The following is a 21,615-nucleotide window of genomic DNA, read 5'->3' as shown; positions in this document are numbered from 1 at the left end:
CCAATTGAATGAGTGGTTTGGGCCTAAACTCCATAACATCCAAACACTTTTCTTTTGCTGTTCTCAATTCTCATGACTCATGAGACTACAAATTTACACGAGTATGAGACTGAATTTAGCCGGACATGGTGGTTGTTGGCCAAATTTGGCTGCTACTTTGAAAGACAGATATGTGTATACCACTATACCTACTATACCTAGCCTTTCTTGTTTGCATCTCTAGCTATTAGCTACTTGTTAGGTCCTCTGAATCCTTCTATCTACTTACCATGCATAAACACAAACACACTGTTCCATACACAGAATCACGTGAAGTGGCAGGCTACAAACAAACATCGCTTTCTGCTATTAATAGCTTGAGTATATAATTATGGCAATGCTCATTTGCAGTTGCAGGGTCATGGATTATCAAAAGCCAGCAGAAGATTAATAGATTTAGATCCTAAAGCCAGAAAGTAGAAAATAATAACTGTCAACTTATCAGGTGTTTTGTTAACATTTTCTTTGATGTTTTCAACTAATTCACATGTTTACAGATTAATTACAGCCGTAAACTTCTTGAATATACTTAGAGTTGGAACCCTTTTGCATGCAGCATACTGCACACGCAAAGAGACACAGAAACTTTCATAATTCCAACTTTCGCTCGATTGACATGTTTTCTTCTTTGATTAGGCAAATGTATACTTCATAAACATCTGTGTCTGCTCTTTTTTTTAATTGACAAATATTTAAGTTATATAAAAATTAAAGAATGAATGACTATGAATGTTCTTTTAAATCACATTAAACGTATGCACACGAATCGGGAATACTCAACATATTGGTACAGGATGGATAGTTGACTTCCAATGGTTATGTTTGCGATAAAGGAAATATATACTGCCAAGATAGTTAAGGGTGGAAAACTAAAAAGAACACAGAAACCAGAGATGTCACAATACAACCACAACAGTAAAATTTGGTTTTTATATTTCTCATCAGTTTCTTCAATAATTAGCCCCACTGTTCAGTTATTTATGACCATGTAAAAAAGTAGACCCAACACTCTGCTCTGATGATACAATTCAATGCCAAAGCCAAAAGTGTAAATAGGTTCAACCACTTCAAAAGCAAATGAGATGTTACAAAACATTAAATAACAGAGGAGACGACTGCCAAAAGCTAATCCCTAATTTGATGTAAAAAATCCACAGAAAACTGCTCTTACTGCCTCACTGCTCCTTCTGACCTTTGGATCTGACAGGTTTTCCAGGCTTGATTATGGATCCAAGAAGAATCATGGCAATAGGAACAACAGTTCCAACAAAGTGCACACTTCTGAATGATGCCAGAGTTTCATGCAGACTTAATACCTATTTATACACAAAAAGAAAATCAGCAAACAAAAATTTATAATATTATGACTAAGATAAATGATGTATTCACATGAGTAAGTATGACTGTGTGAGCAATCAAATTGCACATGCATGTATGTGATTGAATTTGCGTGCAGAAGAGAGAGAAAGAGAGAAGACAAACCATGAAACCAATACACGAGTAGTTCAGAACCAAAAGTGTATAGGCAAAATTGATGAACACCAACACATTCTTAATTGCTGAAGGCACTGCTTGCTGCCATCTGTAAATGACTGCACAAAAAGAAAGAAAGAAAGAAACACGAGTCAACTACCTGAAGCGAAGTAAGAAAAGAAAATTAGTTAAATCCAATTTATACCTCGGGAACCAGCAATCATCAATGCTGACTGAACGAAGAATATGATGTAACCAGGATATAATCCCTGAAATAACAAAGTCCATATGTTAATATTTTTTATCTTCTTTAAAGAAGATTATTATTCATTCATTTATTTTTTAAAATGAGACCTTCAAACTTAAGAGTTAAAACATGGACTCAGCAATTCATTTATTTATCTTCTTTAAAGGAAAATTTTGTGAATGAATAGACCAAAAGAAGTTAACAAATATGGTTATGCCTCTTATCAACCATCACAACCTGCTTGAGTAATGAATTTAATGACTTTGTATTCCTTCAAATCTACCATCCATTTCCAAAGCCAGAGAGTGAAAAATGATATCAAGATGTAAAGGAAGAATATATGCAACCAATGTCTTTTCTCAGAACTCCAATGTATGCATCATGAAAAATTCATGCACAAGCAATTCCAATCCAGTAGCTTATAATCTTGAAGTGATAATAATGCATATAGAAGGTACAATAATCTTGAATACAATAATGTACTCACATGCCATATAGCACTGATGGTCTGTGTGGCAAGTAACTGAAAGAAACCAGGTTTCTTCCCATTCTGAACAAGCCTATCATAAACATCTGAGGAAAAACAAACAATAACATTACTACTTGTGTTATAGCCAAATGTTACAATGGTAGGTAAATAGACAATCTATTTGATTCGCCATCATATATTGCCTCGTTTATCAAAATGAAAAAAAGGAAAGAGAAAGGAAACTGGCTGTTGATTAACAAAAATATATGTTAGAATTCAAGAACAGAGGTTATTTCAATGTTACCATGTGGATAGAACGATACAAAGTCTTATGGCCAGTTCAATGTCAGGAATTGAGAATATCATGCTGTCAAGACCCTAATTAAGATAAAATGTTTGCCTAAAATTGAAAGAATTCAATATGATACTAACATAGCTAATAAGTAAACGCTAAGCAAGAAAATCATCAAAAGGCAAAAACTCACAATGACGAAGCCAGGTGCTGACTTGAATGTTCCACACAAGTGGCAACACGACTGCACTCTTGGCAAACTCAACACCTATTATATCTACATTCTTTGCGCGATCCCAGCGGGGCTTTGGCGGAGTAGATTCTGTCCAGCCACTAAAACCCAGCCCAGAAATGATCACAGTAGCCTCTGAAATCGACCAGATGAAATAATATTTCCAGCGTGCTGTGAAACCAGACATATATTGGTAACCCAACCGTTTCCAGAATCCCCATTCTTGGTATATAGGATCATTAAACCTGGAAAGAGGAAAGTAAGGCACCAGATATAAATACAAGGCCATGCAAAAACCAGCTTGCAGGATAGCTCGTAAGGTTGCCCCATATGGTGATGCAGATCGCCCTTTTGCTTCGGTGCTCCAAAGCTGCAAACAATAAAGACTCTAGCATTGAAATCACAATTACAAGAACCGGTATAAGCATGAAAAATGAAATGCTTCAACCAACTTAAGGAGCATAAATTTTAATCCTTGAAGCACAATCAACTAAGCAAAAGGTTTTGCAATAGTGATGAATGATAAACGCACCCCTTTTCCTTCTGCCCAATCGAGATAATCCTTCATTTCATAAACCGGGCCAGCAAAGTGAGTGCCACAACAGAGGCAGTAACCAATGTATTCAATTAGTGAAGGCAATTTAATCAAACGGTTTTTCTTCTGAGCCTCTCGCAAACCTTCCTCCTTCAGTAATCCATCATTATAATTAAACGCACAAGAGATGACTTTAAGAGTCAAAACCATCAAGGCCCCTAGTACAACAATAACAACATCATTAATAACACTATTAGGCACCAGCTAAGGTCCTTTTGTACTAGCCGATACTTTTCCTCTGTAATTTGATTTGGATTTTGCTTTATTATAACGTCAGTGGTTAGAACAAGGAGAAAAATTAACAGCATTAAATAAGGAATTAGCGGTAGGTGAGTCTCACCGGTGGCATCGATACCCCCTTCCTTCCATGCATCACCGCTCATGTAATATACATGGCTACACACAAAACCATTTAATCAATTACAAATAATTAAAAATAAAAATAATTGAACGAATAGAGCATAATAAGGGAGAGTTGAAATTACCAGCCAATGAGGTAACCGAATCCGAGGAAGAAGGTGAGGATGCCGCAGCGGGGGCGATAGAGAAGCATGGAAACGTAGCCGAGTGACATGGGAACCAGGAAGTGGAGGTTGGAGGAGAGACCAAAGGAGAGGTAGGAGAGGATGACGCCGACGGCGGCGGAGTAGAGGTTCTTGGAGAAGCCATAGGGGACGAAGCGGGAGAGGAAGCTGAGAGGAATGGTGGCAACGAAGCACAGAAGGAAGCGAAGCACGGGAACAGAAACCCCTATGGCTGCCGCCATGGAATCCATCTGCAGCTCCTCCATATGCGGCGTCGTTTTGAGTCAGACTTGAGAGTTCAAAGACTCAAAAGTGTTTCCTTCTGGTTTCTTCGCTGTAGATCTACTTTAGCTTCAGTTACAGCCTACTTATCTCTGTTGTACTTATGCTTCTCCTTCGAACTGACGACAACCCTGCCATTCAATTTCAATGCCAACCAAATAGATTACAACAATTTCCATTATATCTGTAGAAAGTACAATTATGCCCTCCGGTACCTATATGGCTTCAATGCTAATGGTAGTTGTCTCGAGTGCAAGCATGGAATTTACCGACGAGCGTGGGAATCTGATATGCGAATTTTATTTTATTTTTAAGACTGACAGATAGTAATGTTTTCCGAGAACTCCGCCAGGCGCCAGCCAGAGCCCAGAGCCCAGAGCCAATGCTATTGCAATATATAGTACTTCGTACTAGTACGTTTGATCCATCTAATTTTATGTACACACTAGGAAAAAATTATTATACGCCTTAATCTCTGTTTACATGGAGGGGAAATGCAGGGGAGGGAAGGGAAGCATTTCCTTAATTACATTTTCTAAAGAATTTTCGAACTATAAATAAAATAAAAAAAATTATTAGTACATTATGAAATTCCAATACATTAAAAATATATTTATAATGTTTTGGTTAGGAGAGTAATTATAAATGATTTTTATAAAATGATGATCAGGACTTAATACTTAATTTGATTCTTAAATTTGTGGTGGAATTCAATTTGACTCTTAAAATTTTAGCTTTTGAGCTGATTTTCATTAACGACGTGTTGATTTGATACATTAACTTGCTGTTATTTGGATTTCTTGCTCAAGTTTCATATGATTGAGTTTAGAAGCTTGATTGCTGCTCGTGAGTTTTAAAATTTTTAAATTGAATTTGTTATTAACGTCTTCGTGAAAATGTTGGAATTTCATCAAATTTATAGAAAATCTAGTAGATCTTAATCATATGAAACTTAGGCGAGAGCCAAAATCTTGACAAATTAATATGCAAAATCAATGTCATTCATAGAAATTAATTCAAAAACTAATGCAAATTACTATTATGAATTTCAAGATTCAAATTAAGTCAATTATAATTTTAAGAATCAATTTAAATTTGATCTTAAATTTCAAGGGCTAAATTAAATATTAATTCAATTATCAGAATTACTGATCTTCTATAGGTTTTTGATAATAAGTGCCTAGAGTTATTTGAACAAACCAAGCAAATTCAAACTGGACAAATTGGATTTAATTAATTTTCTGTTCCATGTTAATTACACACAGTATTATCTTTTTGGTTTGATATATTTGAAGAAAGGAAAAAAGAGAGAGAGAAAAGAGTTGCTTTCTAGAAGAGTTTTTTATTAAAAAATCAGTGTGTCATTTCTCATAAGAGATAAGAATATGTAAGATAAGATAAAAGAATGTCATGAAAACATTCAAACTAACGACTCATTCATTCTGCCACAATAGCACAATATTAGTTTTCTTAGGACTTGGGTCCCATTAATAATATAAGAATATGTAAGATGAGTCAACGTCATTAAAACATTCAAACGAACGACTAGTTCAATCTGCCACAAATAACACAATATTGGTTTTGTTTATAAGTTTAGTAACTGACAACAGACCCCTAAACAAGAACAGACCCCTAAACAAGAACGTTTAGCCATTACATGTTGAAGAAAAATCCAGCAACATCTTTTTGGCGGATCATAATTGAAAAGCCTATCCGCAACAAGAATACCCTTGATGTAGGTCTTGATCTGCAACACACGACCAACTCCATTGAAGGAGATTCTGAATACCACCACAACTGGGCAACATTATCCTATCAAACCACTCTCCCAAACTACATTGTAAACAAAATTACCGAGTACCATTGTTGAAACACAGTCCATTCCCGAGACGCTGCGCAATGCAACAAACAGAAGCTGCTAAATGAACCAACCTAGAGCAATGTACTTCTACACCAATACATCCAACTCACTTGGGTGAGAGAGGTCCGCGTACTGTCTCAACTTGCTAAGCCTTACAGAGTTGGAAATAGGAGCAACCAGACGGTCAACCCAAAAATATGAGCCCAGTTCAAATCTCCATTCCACCCCAGATCTCTACGCAAACTATTCTTAAGTGTACCGTTCGGAGGTATGAATAAAAGAACCATCCTTCAAACTGACAAACTACACACCTATATACATCACCTCCCAGCTCCTACAAAAGTCTAATACTCGAAGAACCATATAAAAACTCGATTCTCTACTCTCCCTGACGCCGCACTAAGCACTATATATTATTAGATGCACACTACATCTATGAAGCTAAGGAGTGATTCAAAAATGCTTTTACCTTTCTGAATTCACTTGGGTATATGAGCACAGAATCTAAACATAGACCACCTTTAGTGTGTGTGCAATCAATTTGAGTCATAGAGAATTTAATTTTTGTTGATACATTGCCATTGACAACTGTAAAATTGCCAGCATGATAAAAACTCCATTTGGCAGGTTCTTTCAGGAAACATTGGGATGAACCATACTGCCCATCTGAAGTCCATAGCTGGAACCGAACGGGCTTTTTGTCCCACCCATGAACATGCTCGGTGTTGCAGACTCGTCGACCGAACCTCTTGCCAGCTCGCCCCAAATGGATTCTAAAGAATAGGCTATATGTCCCGGCAGGAAAGGGAAAGTCAACTTCCCCAATGACTTCAAACCACCAGGTTTGCTGGAGGTATGCAACAGCATGGAATCTGCAAAGGCAAACAATGGAGATGATTCATGTTTAGTTCCAAAGCACCCTTAGAATGAATAGACATAATTTTGACAATCAAACTAGTTGAATAGTATTTTGCATCATCAGAAAAGGAGAGAAAACAAAAAGAAAGAAAAGAAAAAATTAGAAAGAAAAAAAAATTGGAAAAAGGCACACTATAGACTGCATGCAGATTTTTCTGTTTACATGCTTATCCATTGCTAACACGATATAAAGGTTAATAATTCAATATGACTATTAAACGGAGCATAGTGTGACATTCATTGTTTGTATATCAAACATTTAATTTACTATCCAATAAATATTTTACTTTAAGAACATCACAATTAATAATTCAGTCAAGTCTGTCCAGAAACCTTAATTCTCAACCTAAAACCACACTTAGACTATTTTATGCTTGATTATATAAAATGAAACCAGAATAAACAAAAGTAAAAATATTTGAAGAGGAAAAAATCACAAAATCTTCATTCACACACAAGTCTGTTCCTTGACTCATTCCCATTTCATAACAGGATTATGGGTTTGTCATTTCCCTTTGGGTTATTTAGTTTTTCTTTAACCGCTATGATTAAGTATGTGATTTACACTGCTGGTTAATCAACATTTGTTGTGCATCATGTTTTGCAGAATTAAACTTATATATAGAAATGAAATTATTGTTCCTAAACTTATTTCTCTCCCTAATTTTCCCCGTGTTTCTCCAGTTTAGGTATCTCTATCCCTCAATTACTTCTTTCCTTTACTCTAGCCCTCATCTCCCCTCATTGAAGTATTCAAAATACAAATTTATCCACAAACCAATCATTATGAAATAATAAATTAATAATCCACCTAAAAACTACCAACTCAGATGAAAAGAAAGAGAAGTGCTCACAGTGCCAGAAAATTTATTGCTAACAATATAAATATCAATTTAGAACCTGACCTAGATTCTTCAGTTGGGATACGATTCCAATATCTTCGATCATCAACCCCCGTTATAGATAGCCCCTTGGAAGATATGCACATACATAGCTTACCCGTGCTTCTATCCAACCAAACTTTCTGCAACAAACACATCAGAAATCATCAACCCCTTTTCAATTTTCCAAAAAAAGCTAAGCAAGCCAGCGAGGTCTTAAACAAATCATAATTAAGGTATCCGTTAAAAAGAGATCGGATAATTAAAATTATTATTATTGTTATTACTATTTACCTTGTTGCCTTCGTCAAGCGAATTGAGGCGACAGAGGCTGGCATAGATTGCTCTTTTGCTGTGATTGTTTTGAACACTTTGATCGAAGATTTCAGCGATAAGAACATGGTAGTTTGGGGGGAGCTTGGATTCCCAAACAAAATCAGCAGATGAAGCGGCGCGAAAAGTGCGATTCAACATAGCGAGCTTGCAAATCTGGGGAGGATCCATGTATCCAATGATGGAAGCGACGCAACTCTCTGGTAGATCCGCCAAAGTAGGACTCGAAGGCGGTGCTTTTCGCGCGTAAGTCGAGGAGAACAGGATACCCATGGAGTGGAGAGAGCACTGTAACTCAGAAGAAGAGAAGAAGGAAGAGGAAAGTGGCGAGCGAAATGATTTTGGAATGAATGATATAATGTACATTTCAGACACGGAGGCGTACGAGTTGTATGTACCTCCTTTTTCTGTTTTGGGATTTTGTTTATTTTGTTTGTTTGTTGGGACAGCCAGCGGTTTCTGATTTGGATGGATAACAACATCATCTACTCAGCCAAAAAAATTTTGTATTTGGATTCTTTGAAATTTGAATTTTATTGTAAAAAATAAAGTATAATTTTTTATTATTTATTTCATAAATAAAATTAAAATAAATATAAAAAAATTATTTAAAAATTAAAAAGCTAACATTACTCTCAACTCAACTTATCACACTATTAGTATAGTATTATATTATGGATTTATATACATATTTTAGCGAGATTATAATTTTATTGTATTATTTTACACCATCATTTAATTTCATTTTTTTAATAAATATAAAAATAGCTACATTTGTTATGGTTATACATAATTAAGTGTAGAATTTAATTTTTACATCTCATGAGTGTAAAAAAATTTATATAATTAATTAATCATATATTATTATATTAATAAAAATAACTTATTTTTTATCAATGAAAACTTAACGTGCCGATTTATTTACCCTCATAAAAGATTAGAAATATTCACGATGTTGTTAAGTGCAAATATTTTTGTTTATTTACAGGAATTATTTTATTTTATTTTGTACTATTTACTAATAAAAAGACATATATGTCAACTGTTTATTATTGTGCAAAATTTAAATAATTTTTTTTCAAAAATTAATTAAAGGTCAATTTAAAAATTTTTAAAATATTTTTTTTGAATTTTTAACTTATAAAAAGTAATAGTATTAATATCTTATACAATTTTTAAAACTAAATGACAACTTTATAAAAAGTTATTTAAGAGTTTATAGAAAAGTTAAAAAAATAATTTTTCTTATAATAAATTTTTTTTATTACATTATTTTTTTNGATATTTATTATTTGAACTATTTTTTTAAAAAAATTTAATTAAACTATTTACCCAAATTAAATCTAAAAGCTAAAATTTTCAAAAATTTTATTGTTACTTTACTCTTTTTTTTAAATGAAAGTGATCGGTCTATTAAGATTAATAGATTATCATATTAAAAATGAATATTGTTATTTTTATTTTGATAATATTATTCTTTCCATAAATTGATATAAATATATTTTATAAAAAAATATGTGTATATTAATATTATAAAAAACAAGAGTGTGATATTATCATTTTTTATTCTTTTTAAATCGTACGAGGGAGGTTTTTTTAATATATTTCAGAATCAACACAAGCATTGCCATTTGTTGTTAATCAAGTACTCAAGTAGCATCCACACAATCCATATTCCATGCCATAATTTTTTTTAGGAAAATTATTTTTTAAAAAATCTATGTGCCTTGTATGGCAACAACGGGGCCATCTTGTTAGAAAAGAATAAAAGATAATGAACATATTAATTACATATGACTGTGCTGAGGTGGAGACAATGAGGCCACTCTCATATTTATCAACTACGGTGGACGGACATGTACTTAGTATTTAAAAAAGGAATAAAATTCATGGTGGTGTTTGGTTTTCATCTTCACGTTTTCATTCATGGTGCTAGACCAATAATTGAATAGCTTTGGTTAAATCAGTAGAAACAAAAAAAGTGATGTGGATCCGAGTCATCTTGGCAACTACTTCAGCCGCGTATAGGAGTCTATCTAAATTGACTAGCATATATGCAATAAAAGGAATAATTTTTTTAGTTTTTTTAATATTTGAAAAAATGAAGTATAATTTTTTTACTATTAACTTTATAAGTAGGATTAAAATTAAATATAAAAAAGAGAACAATAAAAAATGAGAGATTACAATTGATACTATCTAATTTTTTTTACTGAAAAATATCCACTTCCCACAATAAAGCATACATTGCTTTATCCTTTAATATTCATTTTTTTACTCCTACAACAAGTTTGGTATTTTGATTTTTTAAATTTTAAAAGTTTTATAATTTAAATTTTGTTTGTTTAAAAATTAAATTTAAATAGACAATATTTATTAATATAGTATACTCATATAGTATATTTGGTTTTATTTTTTAAATTTTAAAAGTTTTATAATTTAAACTATATTTATTTATATTTTAGTACAGATCGAATTGAAATGTTAACAATGCACATTAATCATCTATTTACATTTAATACAATTTTTATCTATTTAATAAATTTTCATTTTACCTTAAATTATTAAAAATAGTATTTTAATTTATGTTCTATTAATTGAATCTCTAAATATCTCCACTCCTTTCCAATTCCTTTGCACTTATATATATGTAGAGAGAGAGAGAAACCAGCTCCACGTGATAGAGTCTCCTATGAATTACGCAAAATTTTTAAATCTCACACAAATAGCAGTTTTTGTATGCACCATTTTAAATGTAAACTATGGCTACTAATAGCAGTTTAAATTAATCTAAAAGTTACATAGATGTATAAAAGTTACAATTTTTGTATGCACCATTTTAAATGTAAACTGTGGCTACTATAGCAGTTTATATTAATCTAAAAGTTACATAGATGTATAAAAGTTACAATAATTATATATTCAGCTTAAAAAAATTGCAATCTGATAATATAAATTTGTAACCATTTTATTTGAATAACTTGTCCTTATTCTAAAATCTGTATTAGCATTTTAGGCAAATCAAGTTGAGATTTGAGAGAGTATTTTTGTTTAGTTTCTTTGTTCATTTGTTTGATTAAGATATTGTATAAGTTTTGATTTTGCTTTTTCTTGTTTCTCACAGCCACTTCTCCACAGACCACAGATGACAAATATATTCAAGCTCAAATGCTCAATCCTTCGTTTTTACTTTATGTAGACCCGAATTAAGTTTAATCCGAATATTATTAGATTTCGTTGTATTTAAATGTTGAATAAGGAATAAGGATCTACAAAATAAATAAAATCAAAACAAAGTATCCGACCAGAGTAAAGCCGGCCCTACCCGACACCCTACATTTAATGATTAGAACGGTGCATCATCATTGTATCAAAATAGAATTCGTCACTGTCAAAACATTATTTTGTATTAACAATAATACAAAATATCTTGAAGACTTTCACATAAACCCCTCCTCCTCACTCCTCAACTTGCTCGTTAATGTTAATCATCGATCCATCTTATCATAAGCACTACAACTTCTACCGCATCGGAATGAGTGATGATAAGTTGATAACAAGAAAGATATGGTGAGGAAGAACACGGAAGGACACTCGTATGGATTCGTCATTTTCCTGCCTGAATCGAATTGTCACTTTCACCAACTTGTTGCTAGCATGATTTTGATTTTCTTCATTACATTAAATGCTTGCAATTATATGATTTTATTGGATTGATATTGATATTTAAGTAAAATGACCTGTCATGAACTTTATTACAATATTTAGCATATGAAATGAAACAGCAGAAATATAGAAGCTAGAGTTAGACACACCTGAAGCTGACACAGATCAATGGGATTCACTTCTTCACATATAAAATGAATAAAACTCGGAATCATGACCAACTCCAGAAACATACAAAGAATTGGACTATAAAAATAATTGAATTACTACAAATATGAGAAATGTTATCTGCAACAAAGAATGAAAGAATAATAATAATAACAAATTTGTTTGGTGTTTGATCCCCCTACCTAGAGAAATTAAAGAATGTTACCTTCCCTTTGTGTGTATAGAAACAAAGAAATGAAATCAAATTGGCTGAGAAACAGATGAAGAGGTTCCTGCAGCATCAAGAGGTGCCCAAGCTGAAACAGTGAACAAAGGAATGTCCATCCAACAAAGACTGAGAGCCTCACTTGAATGATTCCTAACACTGTAACTGTCACAAGGGTACATCTTCATCAGCAACTGGCTCTGAACCCTTTCTCTCTCAGTAACACCCAAGCACCTGAACCCTCCTTGCTCCACCATCATCTTCCTCCACTTCCCAAAACCCTCATGCCTCTCCAACCTATCACTCCCCTCACAAGCCACAATGTTCCTAATCTCCCTTCCAAACATCTCCTCTATCTTCCTCCTCGCACTGCTATCCCCTTCAAGACAGTGCTCAACCGAGTCAAACAACGCTGAGTAGTATTTCAACGAGTTGCAAACCCTAGCCTCCAACCTCATATCGTTGTGCTCTGCTTCTTGCTCCGCCACAACCACCATTGCGGGGTTCGTGCTTCGTATCAGTCCCAAAAAATCTCTCAACGCTCCGCCGTTTACGTCGTACAGAGTCTTGTGAAGCTGGAACACACAGTTCGCCGCAACCGTTTCGTTCTCCTTCACGTGAAGCATCCACAGCCTCACGTCTTCCAGCCTGTCCACCACTCCATGGAACTCGAACGGAAGGTTCAACGCCTCCGCGAAACCGGCGAGCCTGTCACCTGTTTCGTTCAGATCTTGCTTGGATTCGCCGATGCCGGTGATTCTGACGTGGCTGGGAGGGTTCGATCTGGAAGCCAAGCTCTGGAACAAGCTCGGCCATTGAAGACCTTGCTTGATGTCGAAATCTATGATGTGGACTCTGTCTTTGCCTTCGAAGGCTCTCAGCAGCATCTCGTTGGATGTGAAGTGAAGGAACTTAGGGATCGGTGTGATTTGGTTCAAGAGCCTCAATGCGGTGCCGTTTTCGTCTTCCACAACACGATCGAGCTCCCGAGGGATGGTGATGTGGAAAATGTGAGGCCATAGCCTCGTCACTCTTATGGCTAGGGCTTCTGTGAAGTAAGAACAGATTCGGCTCATTGAACTTGTTCCTCTTGGTGAAGCAAGATCTCCTAATTTTGCTATGAAATGGTTGATTGCGGCGATGTTCTTTGTTCCAATGGCTTCAACGCATGCGGTTAGTAAACTAACAAGCTCGAATCCACGGTGCTCCTCTTGGATATCTTCGTCTTCCTCCGCGGTGGTTTCTTCATGGTGGTGGTTATGGTAAGGGTTACCTGAACCGTTTCCGACTTCAGGATTCTCGTTCAGCCTGAGGCTTAAACCTTGGCTCTCTGATGAGGTGTTGGAGGAGGCTGAGGGTTGTGGCGGAGGGAAGCGGCTGCCACCACCCTCGCCTTCCTTCTCGCCATGGTTTGTTATCTTTGTTATTGCGGATTCCACCCAAGGAGCGGAAACCACCTCGCTTGGAACGAAGCACACCCTCTCTTCCTCCCCTGAACATGTTAGAGAGAATGGAGGAAGTGAAGATGGCTGTAACCAGAAGTTTGCAGATAAACTCAGACCCTCTCCTGTTCCTTCTTCTTCCATAACATCATCGGAAGAATCGCCATTGTCGCTGGTGCTGTTGCTGTTGCTGTTGCTACCCTTCTTCCTCTTGGCTCTGCTGTCAAAAGAGTCGTCATTATCCACTGGCCTCTTCTTCAAGCTCCTGTTGTTGTTGTTGTTGTCCCAGAAGGGCTCTTCTTTGGCTTCAAGGAAGGGTGAAGGTGGTGCAGATGTGATAAGTTGTGGTGTGGTTGCCAATGGCGGAAGCCTAATGTGCTGCTTGAGAGAATAAGAGCTTGTCTTGGCTTCAATGGGCTTGTTGGTGTTGGTGTTGGTGGTGACAACAGAAGGCCTTGGTGAGACTTTGTTGTTCCTTGGGAAGGTGCAAGCTGGCAAGTCCAATCTCTGCGTGCTCATGGAAGGTGGTAGCTGAAGATGACAAGCTTGATGATGAAACTGTGGTGATGGTTCGCTCCTCAATCTATGCCTTGGTGACAACAATGTAGAACTAGAACACCCAGCCAACATCCTCTATTGCTTTTTCTGTTGCTGGTTAATCCCCCCGTTTTCCTTCTCTTCCCCAATGCTGCTGCTGCTTCCTGCTCCTGCTATGGTACCTGCTTCTTTTTCCCTTCCCTTTTTTCTTTTGTATCTAGTAAATAGCTTGATCAAGTGATGTATGTAATATATAATATGGTGGATGTAGGAAAATGTTATGTATGTGTTTGTTTTCTCAACTAGCTAGACCCTGGCCCAACAATCAACATGTATGTAGTAAAACTTTACAAGAGGGGAAATGCAGAGTGAATGCCAGTGGATGAAGTTTCTAGTTAGCAAGATTTTGTGTCCACAGAATGAGAAACAAGAGAAAAAGAAAGGAATCCGATGAATATGTTTCAAACAAATTTAATCAAGCTTTCTAGTGTGTTTCTTTACAAATTCAGTGTGTAGGTATGTATGTGAAGAAATGAATCTGTATATGCAAAAAAAGAATGGTCCCAACCCAGTAAGTAAGTAATAACAATAAAAGAATGAAAGAATGAATTTGGAAAGAAACTAACCTAACACATGCACAAAACGATCATCGGATTCCAGATAAACTCAAACAAGGGTCATGGCAAAGTGCCGAGTAGTAGTAGTAGTTTTAACAGAAACAAGGGAGGGGAAACAGAAACATACTCCTTCAAAGTGGTGGTGGTGGTAGTGATGGCTGAACTCCTGAGAAACATTCAAACCCATATCATTATTATTAGCACTGGAAACTCTCAACAACAACGTCATGGCTCAATTACCCGCGCCAGGGGAGGGAACAAGAACAGAAACAAAATCCCCCTAACACCTCTCCGAACGCCATCAATCACTTACCTAAAAGAGAAAACACAAACCTTAAAAGCGTTGTGCTTTTATATAATAGTAAATGTTATAGTTTAACACAACACTATGCTATAGGGTCCTCTCCCCTGCATGAACCAGCTTCATGTTGTTGTGGTCTTCAACACTCCAAGGCTGTCTCCATCATCGTCGCAGTGAGTGAGTAAGTTGTGTTGTGGTGTGAATGCGTGGCTGGGCCTACACTAAACCCTGATTTGATGTAAGAATCGGCGGAGGGAGAAAGAAAAAGGAATAGAGATGATGACAGCGGGCACCACGGAACAACCCCAACCTCCCCTTCTCAACCGTACGATCATCATCCAACGGCCCATCGCTGATGCCATATAATCATGTGACCGTTGTGTGATGTCGGTGAAATATGACCGTTGTGGGGGAAGTGACTAGTGGCCGCCGCACGTGCCCCTCATGCGGGTATCCGTTCAATTGACCGTTGCATTGGGTTCTTCGCTTTTTGGTGGGAGTGAGTAACAACACAACATGCAACTTTGCACCATCATCATCTTGTTCCTTCCTTTTTCCCCTTTTCTATAAACTAAACTAAACCCCTGTTGAGGGGACACGTCCACGACCATTTGACTAGACTGCTCTAGTTATTTTGATCTTTGGAATATCATAATGCGCCTGATAAAAATCAAAGTAAGATTTTGTTAATGAATATGTTAATAGGATTATTTAAGGATATAAAAAATAAAAATTTAACTAACATGTTTCCCAAACACATATATATATTAAGATTATCAGCGAAATTTTTTTATAGAAAATATACAAATTTAAATTTATAATGCATTTATTTTATATTTATGAAAGTAAAAGGTTTAAAAAGTTCTATTTACAATAATCTTAACATGTATCTACTAAATCCAAAACAAATATATTAGTTACAGTAAAAATCTTTTCCTTGCTTAAAAAATAATAACTTTAAACTATTTGCGAGCAAAGTCCTAGATAAAACACACTTAGCATAAATTTTATCTACCATTGTGTAGAAAAGTTAACTTGTTTATATTGTCAACTTCTTTTATGATTATTCAAATAGTAAGTGCTAAAAGTAATTACTTTTAATAATGTAGTAATATATAATTAGATGATTGTACAAAATTTTTCTTACAACAATTAATATGAAATAAATCCCTAAATGAACTTCCTATATTAAATATTATATAATTATTAATGAAATACTTTTATCCTTTCATAAAAAAGCAATGTCTTTCTCATAGTTTATTTGCAAGAACTAAAAGTTGTCCATCTATTTTTCAAACTGAAGTAATAAATTAATAATACTATATGAAAAAAATTCTGGACTGTTGAATTAATTTATAAATAAAATTTTTCTGAAACTTAACAAAAATATTGTATCTCATATTACTTTTTGCCCATAAGCATGATTTCATCATTCATCATGTACTCATGTATAAAACTATTTAATTAACGTGTACTCTTCGTAAAATTGAAAATGTATTAGGGTTACTTTGCTTAGCTTCCCTAAATTCATGCAAACTCGAGTGGGAGAGACAAAGATGCTGAAACTGAGAGAAAACCAGTATGCATCTAAATTTTAATTCGTACTGTATCTAAATTTTGCTCAGCAATGAATTATTTCCTCCAACTCAACGTCTATAATCTCTTCTTGCCGTTTAGATTGTAATAGTAATAGCAATAGTAATAGAAAAAGCTGGTTGTTCCAGCCAAGCCGAGGATGATACTCCAAAATAAGCTCAAAGAAAAAGAAAAAACAGACGTAGATGTCGGGAGAAAAAGCTTAGTTGAATTAAAAAATAAAACAAAACATTAGGAAATTATGAACAGTACTTTTTGCTGATAATGGACGGTAAATAAGTTTTTTAACTATTTTAGTTCTTTACGGGGAGGGGGCTTGAAATTGAAGCTCAAGTTATCAAATATAAAATTGTTTTGTTCTCTCCTAAGGAACACACCCGCGTAACGTAACGGTATCATATACGATCACGTACAAAAGATGGAAAAAATAATAGGCGCCATGTAATCAATTGTTCATGAAACTGCTACCACGAAGATTCATAACATGCCAAAACCTGATCGCTTTGTACATCTAATTCTGATCTTCTAGAAATTATATGATGAATAAACTTATCCAAACAGCACAAACCAGATTGAAATTCCATATCACCGTATAAATGGATTGATTCGTAAACTAAAAACTTCAATGTTTTTCAAATCTGCGCCATCAGGGCACTAGACTAACTCCAAAAACAAGGCTTCTTGCTTGTTGGTTAGTCCAAGCTCTTCAAGTATCGATGCGCTTTCTTCGTAACTAAAAGCACGCCTAGGATACGGTCTCACCTGACCCAACAAGAATAACATGGAAAGAGCAATCACTACGATAATACATATCATGGGTACCAAGTATAACGATAAAACTGAAACGTAAGGGGGTTTGCTCACCAGTCTGTAAGTGCCTGGTTTCACCACTCTAGCAATATCTATGAAGTCGAAGAGAGACTGAAAATTTCCAGGATCAGGTTTAGCAAAAATATTCACCGAAAGAAAGGATTAGTACAAAATTCTACAACAGATTTCACCTGTAGTTTATTAGATCTAAGGAATCGACGTCCACGGCGGCTTCCATCTGGCATCCTTACCAGCAAGGTGACAGCATTTTCATCATCTGAGGATGGTTCTGGTGGTAGAGAGGCTTCTTTTGCTACTAGCTGTGTTTCCAATTCCTGAAGCAGGATCATGCAAATTGCATAAGTGAGAAGAGTGACTTTGATATTGTAACAGGATTGGACATGAGAAAGTTAACATCAACAGCAGGATAAAAATTGTGAGAATGCACGGGAGCTATCTCCAACCCAATTTAGTTATAGTTCAACGAGGTGTGCTCATTAAATGAGTCAAACTTGAACTCTACTATGTTTGACTCAGTAGCATATGAATCGGCTCCATAAGACTAGGTTTTTACATTTTATGACTAGAAATATCATTAAAACCTAAAAGGTTTCATTTGTATCTAACATGAACTATTCAATTGAGCTTAACTAGGCCTTGAAAGCTAGCTCAACAAGCTTCTAGTAAGCTGAAAAGTGAAGAAATTGGAGTACCTACTTCACAAAACCTCTAGCAACTGCTGCTTCAATAACAAATGCTCACCTAACCCTCCAACAAAAAAGTACACAGAAATGCAAATATAAAAAAAATTGAAAAGCACGATAGTACTCTTTCTCACCAGCTTGGTCTAAACTAAAACAAAATTGAAAGAAAAGGAACAAGCAGTTAAAGCGAGGGAAAACTTAACAAAGACCAGACAATTAATCACAAATGTAGTACCTGCTCTTCCTGTAACTTCCTGCGAGATTCTTCCTCTCTCCGCCTTTCCTCTTCACGAGCAGCCTCAGCTTCTTCTATGGCTTTCAATTCCTTTTCTCTGTCTGCTTGTAATGATGCAAGATATTCATCATCCTGCATTGAAAAACCATAGAAAGTGATAGCTACAGTGAGGATATTTCCTACAAGGCTACAACTTATAATTCCAACCCAGGTAAGAAAGAAGTTGCACCTGCTGTTCCCTTATCAAGCGCTGAGCTGTCAGTGATGGTGACGGTGGGCGTGGGGTTGGCCGAGGATATGAACCCCTACTCTGCATGAACTCATGAGGTGCATAGGCATAGCGATAACCGGTTCCTTCTGGGATCCCACCAAACATTGCAGCCTCAAGCATAACTGCTTCATCGTGCTCCACCGAAGAAATACCACCCCACTTCAATTTCAGTTTAGACAAAGATTGGAAATTAGGAAACATGGCAGATAGACAACCTAACATGCTATGGCAAATACACACAGAATTCCATCTTAAAAAGTTACAAAGAGGAAGGATTATACCTCATCTAATTGGAAGGAATTTTCATTATGTTGAGCAGGATTGCTGTTATCCTGCTGTCCTGTGCTGGGCAGAGGACTAGCCTCAACAGCTTCAACTTCTTGTGGTGACTCTTTAGGGCTTGAGGATGTACGTCTAGGCCTGTTCCAAACCAGAGGTTGCTCTTCTAAGTCTTCATCTTCATCTTGGAAGGAAGAACTTCCTGACTGCAACCTAGAATGACCATGATTGCCCCTTTCAGATTTGACAGTCACAAGAAAGGAAGAAGTTGAGTATGATCTGGGCAGCCAATGCAACAGATCCAACAGACACTACAGGTATAAAGAAATATACCTTCCATTTGATGAGGCTTCCCCTAGCTCCACTTTAGATGGTTTGGATGAACCAACTGTTGATGCTTCAGCTTCTCCTCCTTGCATGCGCAATTGTTTCTCTTGCTCAGCAGTCTGGACTCTTTCCATGTTAGAAGCAATACGGGTACCAAAATTCCATTATTAATGAAAAGCAAGGTGAAAACAACATTCTATCCCGGAGGCATCACACACTGCTGAAGATGCTCAATGCAATGAATTCCTAACATGGTAAAGGAAAAATAAATAATATAAGTGTACCTTCAGGGACAATGAGACTGCATGGGCAAGCTCAGGATCATCCAGATGAGATACAGTTCTCTGGGCCCCAGGTTCGCTGAAATCCTGAATCAAATGTGAAATAAATAGTTGAACATTAGGCAAAAATTCAGTAAATAAAGCACGAGAAATCCATCAAGGGGGGGAACATACGCTTTGTGTGTTAAGGTTTTGATTTGAGTACTTCTCCTCAGCCTCCCTTTTTGAAGCCTCAATTGCTGCACGGATCATTTCTTCTTCTATGTCATTGCCATAATCTGGCAAATTCTCAAACTCAGGAGCACTGGGTCTCGCATTTCTGTCAAGTGTATGCATCTGCTCATCCCGAGCAGCAGTTTGGGCAGGTGGAATATCATCATCATCATCATGAATGATGACTGTTCCATGAATATCTGGACCATGGGCCTGAGAAGTTCCAGTGACATCTTCAATGGTCGGAACATGGTCCCCTGGAGGGTTGGATTGATTACTATCCTTAACCTCTATAGGAATTTGTCTTACTTCTCTTGGATGTGTAACAAATGGTGATCGGTTTGTTGGATCAAGATGATTATCAAATATACTTCTCCCAATAGTTGGATCAAGAAGAGAAAAGGGATTAGTTCTTGCCGAAGACAAAAGAGACAGAGGTCTGCGCATTTCAGCATTAAGTTCGTTATCTATATCCATAAAATCATCTTGTGGAAGTGCAGCAGAGGTATTGAGGGTGCTGGCCATGAAAGGAGTCGATTAAAATGTCAATATCATGCATATTAAAAAAGAAAGCCATTGTCTTGATAAGGCAAATATCTATATACCTTACTAGCTTAGTTACTAAGAATCACAAACAGTATACCTGGTTGACAAATTTCGGTCACCTTCACTAAAATGTGCATTGACAGCTTCATTAAGATTGCCTCCATGTTCCTGAGAGGAAACAATATTTACAAATAATAAGGAGGAACAGAACAGCTACCTGAGATGAAATTTTTGAGTGCCTAAAATCTAAGGCCACAAAATCAAAACATCGTTGGTTCTACACAAACTCACAGTCACAGTCACATTTGGAAAATTCTATGTACAACTAAGTTTCTAAGCTAATGCATAAAGTTTACAACATTTGAGCTCGTAATACAGTATTAATAAGTTCAGCAAAAATCATAGAACTGATTAAAGACTAAAAGTGAATAATGAAAAGACCCCCATAATCTAAGCATAAGTTTATACAAATCGATAATCCAACTAAAAAAAATATAACAACCAATTAAATATCAGGGAATAAAAATAAAAATAAAAGATAAATCGTAAAATAGTTCAAAAGCAGTAGTTGGTTGCGCTATAATGATCGAGCATAATTGATCAGATTATAGAATAAACAACCACAATTACATTCCAAATGCCACGTGTGTAACTGAACTGCAGAATAAAATCAAATTGAAAAGAAAAGAAACCCTAAGTATGAGCGATTGATTAGTTCGGTTTTTGTTCAAATAGAATTCTTAGAGAATCTGCGATGATAAAAAAGAAATGAAAGAGAGAAAAACCTCAAGCTTTTGCACTGCGATGGGTTCAGATAAGCCAGTGATGCTCATAAATGTCTCAATTGCCTCTTGATTAGGCCTCGCCATTGACATCGTAATTCAAAGAAACCCCAATACAGCAGAAGAATAAATAAAAAGAAAAGAATTCGATAATGAAGAGAAAGAATGAGATTTGTTTTCGTCTGCTTTATGGAGAAGAATTGGAGCTTCAAAAAGAGAAGTAAGAAATGTTTGTATTTATATTTTTCGACTGAAATATCAAAAAAATTATATAAAGCGGTGGGTAGGAAGGGCAACAGGAGCGAGAGAACGAGGAGACAAGGATGGGTTCTTAGGGGTGTTTTGGTCTTTATGGTAGTTTTTCCGGGGGTAAATTGGTGAAATCGAATGGTTGGAGTTCTCCAACCTTCTACGCTATTTGGTTATAACTTATAGCTTAGGCTGCTGGACTTTTTGGTCTTTTGCTTTCTTTCTTCGCAAGTAGATCCA

General features: G+C 35.9%; 4 protein-coding genes across 7 annotated transcripts; all 4 read right to left on the bottom strand.

Annotated features, from left to right (window-relative positions):
- Positions 1–935: 935 nt before the first annotated feature.
- Positions 936–4,508, bottom strand: LOC107488074 (lysophospholipid acyltransferase 1). Its single transcript, XM_016108769.3, has 9 exons — positions 4,369–4,508; positions 3,833–4,284; positions 3,688–3,743; positions 3,285–3,505; positions 2,714–3,122; positions 2,247–2,332; positions 1,718–1,781; positions 1,522–1,631; positions 936–1,355 (listed from the first exon to the last, which is right to left on the bottom strand). Exons 2-9 carry the CDS (start codon positions 4,135–4,137, stop codon positions 1,215–1,217), a joined length of 1,392 nt encoding a protein of 463 aa, XP_015964255.1. The 5' UTR covers positions 4,138–4,284; positions 4,369–4,508; the 3' UTR covers positions 936–1,214.
- Positions 4,509–5,664: 1,156 nt separating this feature from the next.
- LOC107488076 (F-box protein PP2-A13) lies at positions 5,665–8,527 on the bottom strand. Its single transcript, XM_016108770.3, has 3 exons — positions 8,108–8,527; positions 7,838–7,956; positions 5,665–6,886 (listed from the first exon to the last, which is right to left on the bottom strand). Exons 1-3 carry the CDS (start codon positions 8,510–8,512, stop codon positions 6,448–6,450), a joined length of 963 nt encoding a protein of 320 aa, XP_015964256.1. The 5' UTR covers positions 8,513–8,527; the 3' UTR covers positions 5,665–6,447.
- A 2,825-nt stretch (positions 8,528–11,352) lies between these two features.
- LOC107488080 (scarecrow-like protein 28) lies at positions 11,353–15,579 on the bottom strand. Of its 3 annotated transcripts, none has more exons than XM_052262052.1 (3): positions 15,095–15,579; positions 14,909–14,947; positions 11,353–14,381 (listed from the first exon to the last, which is right to left on the bottom strand). In XM_052262052.1, the coding sequence occupies exon 3, from the start codon at positions 14,255–14,257 to the stop codon at positions 12,221–12,223; it is 2,037 nt and encodes a 678-aa protein (XP_052118012.1). In that variant the 5' UTR covers positions 14,258–14,381; positions 14,909–14,947; positions 15,095–15,579; the 3' UTR covers positions 11,353–12,220. The 3 variants fall into 3 exon arrangements, 2 of the variants coding, with proteins under 2 accessions (XP_052118012.1, XP_052118013.1); XM_052262053.1 differs by having other exon boundaries at positions 15,115–15,579; XR_008009494.1 differs by having other exon boundaries at positions 11,353–11,765; positions 11,962–15,579.
- Positions 15,580–17,099: 1,520 nt separating this feature from the next.
- Positions 17,100–21,388, bottom strand: LOC107488081 (plant UBX domain-containing protein 8). 2 transcript variants are annotated; one of them, XM_016108774.3, is made up of 11 exons: positions 21,130–21,388; positions 20,442–20,512; positions 19,760–20,315; positions 19,589–19,672; positions 19,311–19,423; positions 18,980–19,211; positions 18,657–18,857; positions 18,428–18,559; positions 17,680–17,823; positions 17,543–17,599; positions 17,100–17,440 (listed from the first exon to the last, which is right to left on the bottom strand). In XM_016108774.3, exons 1-11 carry the CDS (start codon positions 21,217–21,219, stop codon positions 17,333–17,335), a joined length of 1,788 nt encoding a protein of 595 aa, XP_015964260.1. In that variant the 5' UTR covers positions 21,220–21,388; the 3' UTR covers positions 17,100–17,332. The 2 variants fall into 2 exon arrangements, with proteins under 2 accessions (XP_015964260.1, XP_015964262.1); XM_016108776.3 differs by having other exon boundaries at positions 18,980–19,190; positions 21,130–21,384.
- Positions 21,389–21,615: the final 227 nt, after the last annotated feature.

This window comes from Arachis duranensis, chromosome 5 (genome assembly GCF_000817695.3).
Source record: "Arachis duranensis cultivar V14167 chromosome 5, aradu.V14167.gnm2.J7QH, whole genome shotgun sequence".
Lineage (NCBI taxonomy): Eukaryota > Viridiplantae > Streptophyta > Magnoliopsida > Fabales > Fabaceae > Arachis > Arachis duranensis.
The sequence above is the reverse complement of the archived record's forward strand: the minus strand, read 5'-3'. Positions and strand labels throughout refer to the sequence as shown.

What these genes read in the sequence shown, in the direction of transcription:
- LOC107488074 (XM_016108769.3), bottom strand. Translation starts at nt 4,137, where the DNA reads ATGGAGGAGCTGCAGATGGATTCCATGGCGGCAGCCATAGGGGTTTCT. An exon ending in TTCGGTTACCTCATTGGCTG is followed by an intron (nt 3,744 to 3,832) that starts GTAATTTCAACT and finishes TTTTGTGTGTAG; the next exon opens with CCATGTATATTACATGAGCG. An exon ending in CAGCACCTGGCTTCGTCATT is followed by an intron (nt 2,333 to 2,713) that starts GTGAGTTTTTGC and finishes GTTTTTCCTCAG; the next exon opens with ATGTTTATGATAGGCTTGTT.
- LOC107488076 (XM_016108770.3), bottom strand. Translation starts at nt 8,512, where the DNA reads ATGTACATTATATCATTCATTCCAAAATCATTTCGCTCGCCACTTTCC. An exon ending in CGCTTGACGAAGGCAACAAG is followed by an intron (nt 7,957 to 8,107) that starts GTAAATAGTAAT and finishes TGTTTGTTGCAG; the next exon opens with AAAGTTTGGTTGGATAGAAG. An exon ending in ATCCCAACTGAAGAATCTAG is followed by an intron (nt 6,887 to 7,837) that starts GTCAGGTTCTAA and finishes TTGCCTTTGCAG; the next exon opens with ATTCCATGCTGTTGCATACC.
- LOC107488080 (XM_052262052.1), bottom strand. Translation starts at nt 14,257, where the DNA reads ATGTTGGCTGGGTGTTCTAGTTCTACATTGTTGTCACCAAGGCATAGA.
- LOC107488081 (XM_016108774.3), bottom strand. Translation starts at nt 21,219, where the DNA reads ATGTCAATGGCGAGGCCTAATCAAGAGGCAATTGAGACATTTATGAGC. An exon ending in CAGTCTCATTGTCCCTGAAG is followed by an intron (nt 19,424 to 19,588) that starts GTACACTTATAT and finishes GAAAGAGTCCAG; the next exon opens with ACTGCTGAGCAAGAGAAACA. An exon ending in GGAAGTTACAGGAAGAGCAG is followed by an intron (nt 17,824 to 18,427) that starts GTACTACATTTG and finishes ATCCTGCTTCAG; the next exon opens with GAATTGGAAACACAGCTAGT.